This window comes from Oncorhynchus masou, chromosome 17 (genome assembly GCF_036934945.1).
Source record: "Oncorhynchus masou masou isolate Uvic2021 chromosome 17, UVic_Omas_1.1, whole genome shotgun sequence".
NCBI lineage: Eukaryota > Metazoa > Chordata > Actinopteri > Salmoniformes > Salmonidae > Oncorhynchus > Oncorhynchus masou.
The window spans coordinates 21,496,173-21,508,242 of record NC_088228.1 but is presented as its reverse complement, the minus strand read 5'-3'; the positions used below and the strand labels follow the sequence as shown (position 1 = coordinate 21,508,242).

The 12,070-nt window shown below is 41.0% G+C and overlaps 1 protein-coding gene across 1 annotated transcript in view; it reads right to left on the bottom strand.

The window, feature by feature from the left end:
• LOC135558236 (tenascin-R-like) overlaps nucleotides 1–7,302 on the bottom strand; it is an 82,956-nt gene extending 75,654 nt beyond the window's left edge. Inside the window, exon 1 of the mRNA XM_064991963.1 lies at nucleotides 7,115–7,302. Within this exon, the coding sequence (XP_064848035.1) occupies nucleotides 7,115–7,302 (188 nt within the window). The remainder of the gene's footprint in view (nucleotides 1–7,114) is intronic.
• Between the last annotated feature and the right edge of the window lie 4,768 nt (nucleotides 7,303–12,070).

The window sequence follows — 12,070 nt, the reverse complement described above, 5'->3', positions numbered from 1 at the left end:
GCTTGAACAAGGCTATTGAACTTGACATTGGTGTCTGTCTTTATTCCTGTATCCAACATATCATATTGAAACAGAGAGGAGTCGTTGCTTAATAGCCCTAAAAAGGCATAGAATCTCAAGTACACGTATTTTGCTTTATGTGTTTATTTTTGTGTTTTTTTTTGTTAAATGTCTACTCAGCCCACATGCCCACACTGTCTACTGTATAAACTGTATGTAATGTATACAATAACTATGTATTTATACAATGTTCCTCCCATATTATAGAATGCCCACCGCCTTCCTATGTCATGCCTGCTAAAATGTTTTACTTGATTCTTCAATAACACTGTAGACGGAACAGATAAGGTTAACTTTGATTCTATTCAGGTAAATTTGTCACATGGAATGTGCACGGGCTCCATGATGGAATGTAGTGTGCACGGGCTCCAACATTTAAAGAGGAGTTGGGTTGGAGAGGCCTATGCTTCCACGTACTCTAGTAACAGTAGAGGTGTAGGCATCCTGATAAATAAGAATACACAATTTTCCCTTTTATCTCAGCACATGGACCAAGAAGGCTGTTTTCTAATGTTGCACTGTACCTTGCGTGGTGAAAAATATACATTGATTTCATTGTATATCCCACCAGGGGAAAATCTGATGTTTTTAGATAGAATTCCAGCTATATTAGATCAAATCCAGACAGAAATAATTTTTTAGCAGGGGACATAAATCATTAATTTGACAAGATTGGCAGATGTAGTAATAAAAAAGGCAACTTCGGGCATCCTCCAAAGAGGCTAAAAATGTAATCTCTACAAATCATTTACAGGACACCTGGAGATTACTATTCCCAACAACAAAATACTTTTTCTTTTACTCAAGATTTGACTACATTTTCAAAAATGCACCAAAAAAATGACTGTATACAAAAATTCACGATATAGTGATAACAGATCATTCTCCGGTATCATGCTCCAATACACCAATAGAAAATACACTTCGGGACAGAATTTGGAGACCCAAAATATATTTAAATACGTAAATGAAAAAATTTAAACCTTTACAAATACAATTGTAGAGATATTGGACAGAGAAAAGCCGACCCCCGATATAATTTGGGATGCCAGCCTCAGATATTTCAGCCCAAATAAATGCTTCACAGAGTTAAAGTAACAGACACATCTCAACAGCATCTGTTCAGAGGAGACTGTGTGAATCACGCCTTCATGGTCGAATTGCTGCAAAGAAACCACTACTAACGGAAATCTATCCTTTGGTCTGATGAGTAAAAATGGTGATTTTTGGTTCCAACCGCCGTGTCTTTGTGAGACATAGAGAAGGTGAACATACAGTGCCTTGCGAAAGTATTCGGCCCCCTTGAACTTTGCGACATTTTGCCATATTTCAGGCTTCAAACATAAAGATATAAAACTGTATTTTTTTGTGAAGAATCAACAACAAGTGGGACACAATCATGAAGTGGAACGACATTTATTGGATATTTCAAACTTTTTTAACAAATCAAAAACTGAAAAATTGGGCGTGCAAAATTATGAAATGAAATGAACAAATATGCTTGAAGTACTTTGCTTCCTCTTTCAAAATATAATTTGGTGAATCATGGGTGACACATTTCAGTAAATTGTATTTGGTAGCATTTCTATGTTGAAGATGAAAAAGGAATTTGTTGCATTTCTCCCCATATTCCATCCAGTTTACTTTATTATTACATGTGTTATTTCTTGAATAAGTTCATACATTTCTTTTTGTTTTTCTTCTGACTTATTCTGAGCCTCTATGCTACAGTTTTTATTTCTATCTATCTGTTCTGTTAGACCTTCTATTTCCTTTGCTAATATGACTCTTTTGACCTAAATTGCTTTTGTTTTAGAGCCGAGTACTGAATTGCATGGCCTCGAATGGCACATTTAAAAGTGTCCAATATAATAAGGGGATCTGCTGGACCTATGTTATGTCGGAAAAATTCAGTTATAAATAGCTCTGTCCTAGTTAAAAACAAGTTATCATCCAATAGGCTTTGAATAAATGTGGAAATTCAGTGTAATGTGTATGTCAATTTATCTGATGGTCCGACCAAATTCTGCCCCCTATCAACACGTATTTAACTATTGGTGCCAACGAGAATGACATAGTAGTCAAGACGACTAGCTTGACGACTAGCTTGACTGAGCCTCCGCCATGTATATCTCACTAGGTCAGGATATTTAAGCCTCCATATATCCACTAGTTACAATATATCCATGACATTCATGATTTCCTTAAGAGCATGAGGGTGATAGTTTGTAGTGTGATTTCCTTTACAGTCCATTGAGGTATTTAAAACAGTATAATTATCTCCCACCATAATAATAGAGTCTTGTATTGCTTGTAGGGTTGATCATTTATTATATATATTTTCAAAGAAACGTGGATCATTATTTGGTCCGTAAAGGTTAATGAGCCATATCTGTTAATGGTCCAATAGCATATTTAAAATCATCCGTCTACCTTGCAGATCTGTTTGGACGATTTGCACATCCGGATCAAAATGACTGTTAATTAATATCTTCACCCCTTTTGAGTTTCTTTGCTCATGGGAGAAGTATATTTCACCCCCTAGTCCTTTTTCCACACAACTTCATCTAAAATTGTTAAATGAGTTTTTCCTGTAAACAATAGATATTATTATTATTTAACTAGGCAAGTCATTAAGAACAAATTCTTATTAACAATGACAGCCTAGGAACAGTGTGTTAACTGCCTTGTTCAGGGGTAGAACGAAAGCTTTTTACCTTGTCAGCTCATGGATTCAATCTAGCAACCTTCCGGTTACTGGCCAAACGCTCTAACCACTAGGCTACCTGCCGCCCCAAATTGTATTAAATTCCTTCTCTTTATGTCAGATCAATATTGTTAGACTTCTTATTATCTGCGAAGCCATTACATTTTTTAACTGGCTATAAAATTACCATAATGAGATACATATATTTGAAACTTGTATCATAATTTCTATTTGTAAATTGACCATTAAAAAGTATCATAGTGATTGAATATCCATATATAGCTGTACTATGATATTTGCATTGCTACTAAATAACCCTCCGATTGTTCTCCACTATTCCACCCGCTAAAGCCCCTCCCCATCCCAATTTGGGTTGTCATCCCATCAACCAGCAGGCCACCCCTGTCCCCCGGATCCCTAGGCCACCTGAGAGGACCCATCCTTCGAAAAGAGCACACAGTACTACCCACAGAACAGAAGCAGATCAACCTCTGAAAGCATTTCCAATGCTCTCAACACAATTTGCTTTATATATAGCTGTTAAAAACAACGTATATTCAAAAATCTTGTGCATCTTAATTAATTATTGCATAATAATGTTGAGCGTTCATGCAAAGGATTGTTACTTATAACCAGGAATGTCATTGCATTACATTTTTGTCAAGCAATTATTATTTTAGCCAACAATTATTGTGATTCATTCAATATTGTCCCGAACATCCTTACCCCCTAGCAACAGATGTGGGATACACACACACACACACACACACACACACACACACACACACACACACACACACACACACACACACACACACACACACTCTTACACACTCAACCCATTTCCCCCCCAAATCAACCATAAGCTCAGATGCTCAACGGTTGTTACATTCCAGAGCCCAACTCAAGAAAGGACTTGATTTACGAATGCATATACAGTTACAGCTGTTTGAGAAAGCATGCAAGATTGAGCAAAATTGGCAAAAATGGAGTGATTTGATTGACCAATGTCAAGTCCTAAACACCCCCTTTCCCTGAAACACACACACACTGGTCCCCTGTTGTGACCACTTTCCCAAGCATTTCTGTGCAGTCAGACCTTTGATTATTTTGTGCCACAGGGGTCACAATAATATGCCCCCTCTCTGATTGTCCGACTGTGACCCCTTCCCCATGGGTTACTGCAGCCAGTGTTGCCAGCACTGCCACTACCTGGGAGGGGGTACACCACCGGAATCCCCACCGGCTAGGTACAAGGTCGTCAAGGTTCTCATTAGCAGCTTTGAGAATTTATTTGTATATTATGCTCTCCCATCAGGGTGCTCTGGCTTTATAGGACCAACCCTGCCAGGCATGCTCCGAATCTTGAGGGGCCTGTGCTGCTCTAATAGGTCTCTGTCCACATTCCTCTTTCTGTTGTGTCTGCATATAGGCAACATACAGTAAGCCCATAAAACAGATAAGGACTTCTCTTTAGTGCATGGGTGTCTGGGGTATAGGGTTGGGGACCGTTCCATCATGATAGGACAATAAATACTTATTATTTTAAGATGTATAACCCTCATCTGAACAACATTGAAAGCTCTCTCTCGCAAACCCTGCTCGCAGGTTCTGGGATATGCAACAGTTTCCTTACCCACTCACTTAAAACTTGTTGGGGATAGGGGGCAGTATTTTCACTTTGGATTAATTGCGTGCCCATAGTGAACTGCATCCTACTCTGTCCTAGATTGCTAATATATGCATATTATTATTACTATTGGATAGACAACACTCTGAAGTTTCTAAAACTGTTTGAATTATGTCTGTGAGTATAACAGAACTCATAGGGCAGGCAATCTTCCAAACAGGAAGTGAAATTCTGAATACATATCTAATTTCAAGTCATCGCCTATCCACTTCCAAATAAGATATGGATCTGGTAGCACTTCCTCCGCCTTCCACTAGATGTCCTCATTCAGTAGAACGTGGAATGGAGCATCTGGTGTGAACTTTGACCGAATGGGAGGAGAAATAGTCACTGTCCCGATAGAATGCCATTTCCCTGTGGCACATTTGTCTGTGGGTGTCACCATCGTTCCATTTGGCTGCAGATGAAAACGTATGCTCCGGTTGGAACGTTATTGGAAATATATAAAAATAACATACTGAAGATTGATTCTCTACTTAGTTTGACCAGTTTATTCGACCTGGAATATATCTTTTTGAAGTTTTCGTCCGAGTTCTCCTGGACCAGCGTCAGCTTTTGGGCATATGAGCTGAAAGTGCTAGCAAATGCAGCTAATTGGACACTAGTATTGGACATTATGGAACAAAACAACAATTTATTGTGGAACTAGGACTCCTTGCACTGCATTCTGATGAAAAATCATCAAAGTAAGGGAATATTTATGATGTAATTTCGTATTTCTGTTGACTCCAACATGGCGGAGAAATATATTTACGTCTGAGTGCTGTCTCAGATTATTGCATGGTAGTCTTTTTTCGTAATGTTTAAAACAAATCTGACACAGCGGTTGCATTAAGAACCAGTGTATCTTTAATTATATGTAGAACATGTATCTTTAGTCAAAGTTTATGATGAGTATTTCTGTTATCTGGCGTAGCTTTCTATAATTCCTCCCAATATTTTGGAGGCATTTCTGAACATGGTGTCAATGTAAACTGAGATTTGTGGATATAAATATGCATATTATTGAACTAAACACAAATGTATTGTGTAACATGTCATATGAGTGTCATCCGATGAAGATTTTCAAAAGGTTAGTGATTCATGTTATCTCTAATCCTGCTTTTGTGACTATCTTTGGCTGGGAAAAATTGCTTTTTTATTTTTATTTGGTGGTGGTCTAACATAAATATATGTTGTGTTTTCGCTGTAAAACATTTTAAAAATCAGACATGATGGGTAGATGAAAAAGACGTTTATCTTTCATTTGCTGTGTTGGACTTGTTAATGTGTGAAAGTTAAATATTTCTAAAGAATATTTTTGAATTCCCTGCGCCACCTTTTTAGCTGAATGAGGGGGGGGGGGAGTTCCCCTAGGGGATCGCCTTGCCATAACAGGTTTAAATGCCAAGCTTTCCAAACACAAAAACACACACCACACCTTCCATCACAATACATCCACACATCTCCATCATGTTGATTGAGTACTTTTGTGTTCCAATTCATTATATTTGAAGATATATTATTTTGCTAGATTTCCTTTCTTCTAATCCTGTCTTATCCACTTATAAAATGCTTTAAATGGAAAGTTAAATAATAATTATTGTACAACATGCCCTATCTTGAATGGTATAGTGTAGTTGTAGTTTATTTAACATTTTCTTAAATGTATTGCTTTTTTATCTATTTAAAAATATATATTACAATCCCTACCATGGCTAGAATTTGGTGTTCCATTATTCGACTCATCTATGAGAACTTTTACATTTTTAGAATAGCAATGGAGTAGTCTTTGTGTCTCTGAACATTTGGTTGTCAATATACAGTTGATCGACTACGAGAGCTACACGCTTCACTTTTAATCTATTCTGCTTGAAGATTGGACACAGAAATTTGCCCCGTTCTGCAATCTCCCTCGGGAACTGATCATTCATGCCTATTTTCGTGCCAGCGAGTATTTTACACAGGCTTTTAACCATTATTTATCTTTAAAGAAAGCAAATTTGGCAACGATTGGGTGCTCATCACTCTGTCCTCGTTGTCCAAAAGAGTGTACATGTTCGAGTTGGATTTTATCGACAGCATCGATTGGGATTTGAAGCGCTGTAAGAAAGAATTCATTCACTAATCTTTCAGGAACTTCTCGTTCTCTTTCTTGAATACCAGAAAGTGTTAGATTTTCCGTCATAGATCTGGTATGTATATCAAGGAATGCTTCTCTCTGAAAGATGTTCTCCTTTTTAAATTCATTAACATCTTTTTCTATTGTATTGACTGTCACTTCTAGCTTGTTTCTTTATCCATTGTCACAGCTTTATATTCAGTCATTTCGAGGCCTGCCTTCAACTCCTTTACCTCTTTACTGACTAATTCAAGTATGCAAAGTTTGAGCGACCCGGGAGAGAGGCTTCCCGGACGTTACTCCAGCTTCGGCAGGACACCCTCAATGTGGCAGACTATGAGGTGGAGTGTAGGGAGGGTACCTGGAACCGGAAGCGCTGTTCGACACGGTCCTGTATGAATTATTGGCAGAGGTAAAGGATGAGCTGGCAGCCCGAGAACTACCGACAGATCTCGACTCACTCATCGCTTTAACCATCTGGATCGATAGTCGGCTACGGGAAGGTAGGAGGGAGAAGAGGTTTGATTGCGGTTCCTATCGCTCACTCAGATCTCACCTTGCAGCTAATAAACTCTGGAAGTCCCCGAAAGGATCCGTGCTTAATCGAGTCCCTTCAAGAGCCTCCGGAGACTGCCGATTCAGCTCAGCAGGGCTAGGCAGCTCAGCAGGGCTAGGCTGCCTCCAGCCGATCGCATACGCAGACTTGAGACCCAGAGTTTCCTGGAATGTGGTACTGCCGGTCATTTTGTGTCTACCTGTCACTTCAAGAGAGCTAGCTCATTCGTTGGAGTGAGTACAATGGTGGGTCTGAAAGATAATTGTTCTCCTCCCCTTACTCGCCCCACTCTCTATGCCACCCTGCTGTGGGGCTACCAGTCCAAGTCTCTCCAGGTACTCATCGACTCGGGGGCCAATGTGAGTCTCATGAAAGTTACCATGGCGTCTGAGCTGGGCATCCCCACTCAACCCCTCTCCATTCCCATGGGTGTTAGATCGCTGGATGGGCGCTTTATAGACCGTGTCACCCACCAGAACACCCCCGTCAGCCTGCGTGTGTCTGGGAACCACAGTGAGGCCATCCAGTTCCTGCTGGTTGAGTCAAAACCCTCCATTGACTCATTGACTCCATCGACACAATCCCTCCATTGACTGGGCTACTGGTGCCATCGTGGGCTGGAGCCCAGTCCTGCCACACCCATTGCCTGAAGTCAGCTCTGCCTGCCCTGGGATGTCTTCCTGGGGGCATGGAAATTGCCCTGGACCTCTCCGCCAGCTCTGCAGAGTACCAGGACCTCCAGGAGGGGTTCAGTATGGCCCGTGCCACTTCGATTCTGCAGCACCGACCGGTATCCAGGAAGGTCAAGTCTGGGGCACTGGAAAGTTGCTATAGGGCCGTGGCTATACCCCCAGAAGCCGAGACCTGTCTCCCCCACTCCAAGACCATTAGCCCCTCTGCTGTTCATCCACTGTTGACCTGTACGCTCCGTATTTTACTACCTTTTCTGTGTTGAGTCAAAGCCATGTCTAACTGTCTCTTGTCTTCTGTTTCTAGGCCCATTTCTCCCCTCGTGTCATCAATGGCCAGCCAGCGTACACGGTGAAACACCTCCTGAGGGTTCAACCACGGGGCAGGGGTTTCCAGTATCTGGTTGACTGGGAGGGTTATGGCCCAGAAGAGAGGTGCTAAAGACATCTTGGACCCAGTCCTCATCTCCGACTTTCCCCGCCAGCACCCCAGTCAACCAGGTATTTGCCCAGGTGGAATGCCAGGTGGCATCCCTAGAGGGCGGGGGGAGGGGTACTGTCACGCCCTGATCTGTTTCACCTGTCCTTGTGCTTGTCTCCATCCCCCTCCAGGTATCACCCATCTTCCCTATCATCCCCTGTGTATTTATACCTGTGTTCTCTGTCTGTTTTTTTCCAGTTTGTCTTGTTCGTTCAAGCTAACCAGCGTTTTTCCTGTCAGCTCCTATCGTTTCCGCCCACCTGACCCCTCTGTCTGAGCCTGAGCCTGAGTCTGCCTGCCGTCCTGTACTTTTGCCTTAACCTGGATCTTCGCCCCTGCCTGGTTAGACCTGTCTTGCCTGCCCCTGTCGCTACAATAAACAGTGTTACTTTGACAGTCTGCATCTGGGTCTTACCTTGATTCCTGATAATGTGGAGATTATCTTTCTGATATAAACGACCAATATTGTAAACTCAATGTCCACTTTGCTAAAAATATTTTCAGAATGCTCAAAAATCTCAGGATATAACTTTTGTGGAAAGAATTAAATAATGGCAATAGGAAAAAGAAAAGAATCACAATCTACAGTAAGTTGACCACTAACAATATTGAATACTTAGGATGCTTAATAAGTGACAACAAACACATTGCCGTGAAAGTATTTGCCCCATTTCTGATTGTCTCTATTTTTGATACTGAATGTTATCATATCTTCAACCAAAAGCTAATATTAGATAAAGGAATACATTTACAAATAACAAAGCATTTTTATACTTATTTTATTTATTTAATTTACAAAGTTATTGAACACACAATTCACCTGTGTGAAAAAGTAATTGCCCCCTTACTATCTGGCTGTGCCACCTTTAGCTGCACTGACCACAACTAAATGCTTCCTGTAGTTGTTGATCAGTCTCGCACATCACTGTGGAGGAATTTTGGCTCAGTCATGCATGTAGAACTGCTTTAACTCAGCAACTTCTGTAGATTTTCAAGCATGAACTGCTTGTTTTAAGTCTTGCCACAACATCTCAATTGGCATTATGAAGGCAAGTCATCCAGGTCCTGAGGCAGCAAAGCATCCCCAAAGCATCACACTGCCACCACACTGCTATTTCTGTGGAAGGCAGTGTTTGATTTTCACCAGACATAATGGGACCCATCTTGTCCAAAACGTTGACTCAAGTTTGCCTAAAAGCACCTGGAAGGACCTGGATGATCATCCAGACTCTTGGAAGATCCTCCATCATTAACACGATGAAAAATCAAATAATTGTATTGTTGAAATATTGAAATTGCTTTGGTGAGCAAGGAAAAACACATTGAAACAATAAAGCAGGCACCAGAGATAGGGGTGTGAGCATGCAGGCCTGGGCAAATGAGACGGAGTCATTGTTTGTGGCGTCTGTAAGTTGTTGTTGTCCGTATGTGTATGTTTGTATATGGAGTGGAGGAAAAAAGAAGAGAATCTGAAAGCAATTCAACAGGAGCATGTTAACAACTAAATAACAGACATAGCTAACAATTGCAGACTCATAAATTGCATACTTTGTTTCATCGTGACTTCCACCTAGTAAGATTTGACTGGTTATGATTAATAAGACATTTGGATTTACCTCGTTTGGAAACAAGCTTTATGATACAGTGTAGGAAGCGGAACGTGTAGAAAGTGAAGCCAATCCATTCCCAATCATCCATGATTGATCAAGCCATTATTCATGTATCACCACTGCCTGTACCAGGGGCATTGGATTCTGATCTGTTCAGTTCCCAACATATCCCAGAGAGGTGACACCAGGTCTAATTCATTAACAGGCAGCCACCCGTTAGACTGCCAGGTCTAGTGTACCTTGCCCTGGGAGGACAACTCATCAGCATTAGGGGCTGTGTGTGTGCGTGTGCGTGTGTGTGACTGGTGCATGCATCACGATCTAAGGCTTCCAGTGGCTTACTTCCATTTCATCTCATGTCTGCCGCCCCACCACAATAACAAATCCCTCTAAGTATTTCATTAAGAAGTTAAAGATGCCATATCCCAGAGGCATCTAGAGTCTCTGAGCCGGCTACCTCCCGTCATACATTAAAAAAATCCTAATCTGCTATTGTGTGGAACGAATAAATTAATGTCTACAGCTGTGATGCTGTGATCACATTAGTAACAATTAAGCATGGCCAGGTCAGTCAGACAGTTACTCTGGCCTCTTGAGCACCAGGATACTTTGCAGCATGAAATAAGTGATAACTTTTCAACCAGTTTAGAAAAGTTAGAGGTTTAATTGAAGATGAAAGAAAACTGGTCTCTAAATGCTTCATCGAATGTATAGTAGTAGGGATGATAGCTTTATAACGAGGTAAAGCTCCGCCTTATCTCAGCTCACTGGTGACGATAACAACACCCACCCGTAGCACGTGTTCCAGCAGGTATATATCACTGGTCATCCCAAAAGTCAACACCTCCTTTGTCCGCCTTTACTTCCAGTTCTCTGCTGCCAATGACTGGAACGAATTGCAAAAATTGCTGAAGCTGGAGACTTATATTTCCCTCACTAACTTTAAACATCAGCTATCCGAGCAGCTAACCGATCGCTGCAGCTGTACATAGCCCATCTGTAAATAGCCCATCCAACTACCTACCTCATCCCCATATTGTTTTTTATTTACTTTTAAGCTCTTTTGCACACCAGTATTTCTACTTGCACATCATCATCTGCACATCTATCACTCCAGTGTTCATTTGCTAAATTGTAATTACTTGCTGCTATGGCCTATTTATTGCCTTACCTCATCCCATTTCTTCAGACTTTCTTTTTTAAATTGTATTATTGACTGTACGCTTGTTCATTCCATGTGTAACTCTGTGTTGTTGTTTGTGTCGCACTGCTTTGCTTTATCTTGGCCAGGTTGCAGTTGTAAATGAGAACTTGTTCTCAACTGGCCTACCTGGTTAAATAAAGGTGAAATACATATTTTTTTTTAAATAACAAACCAGTGCTTTTTCACTCATCTCCTTTACTGAGGGATGCATTAAAAAGTCAATACTGTGCATGTCAACACAATATACATGCTGACTTCCAAACCATAAATACTGAATGATAAACCATAGCTTTATGGATTATGCTGTTTTACCTTAAATTCAAGCGGTGGTTCTCCTGTGTTCGATGTCTAATCTTGCACCTGTCAACACACAAAGAGAGGAGAGGTGTTATAGTCAGACAAAACACACACACACGCGTAGCCTATCCCCCTACACATGAGCTCTCTGTCAGCCAGGGTAAAGAACATGCATACTACGCCAGCACCCTCCTGCTGTTGGAATAAACAAAGTAGTGAAGACAATCCTTCTCTCAACATGAAAAGAGAAATCCTCATTTACTTTCCTCACCTTGTCTCATCCTCAGGGCCTTTCCTCACCTAATGGGAGATGAAGTGACAGCCTTTGCAACTTGTGTTGTCAGCTGTAAGGAATTGCAAATATGCCAAAATTGCTTCATTTTCGCTCTCCGACAGCTATTCAGTTTTATTATACACTGAGGACGGCAGCAGGGTTAGATCTGAAATACGACATGGTGCTGATGATACCTATCTCTGTGTTCCTAAAAGAAAGGCCCTTGGCCACAAGGGCATCTGTCCACTTTGTACTATTGTGCCGCACACACACACACATGCACAAAAGCAAACCCACAGACACAGGCACACACACTGTTTACTATTTCTCTGCTGTCCCAGTCCTGGAGGAGGAGAACGATGCAGGTAATCCTGTTTTAGGTCATTCTATTTCATATATGG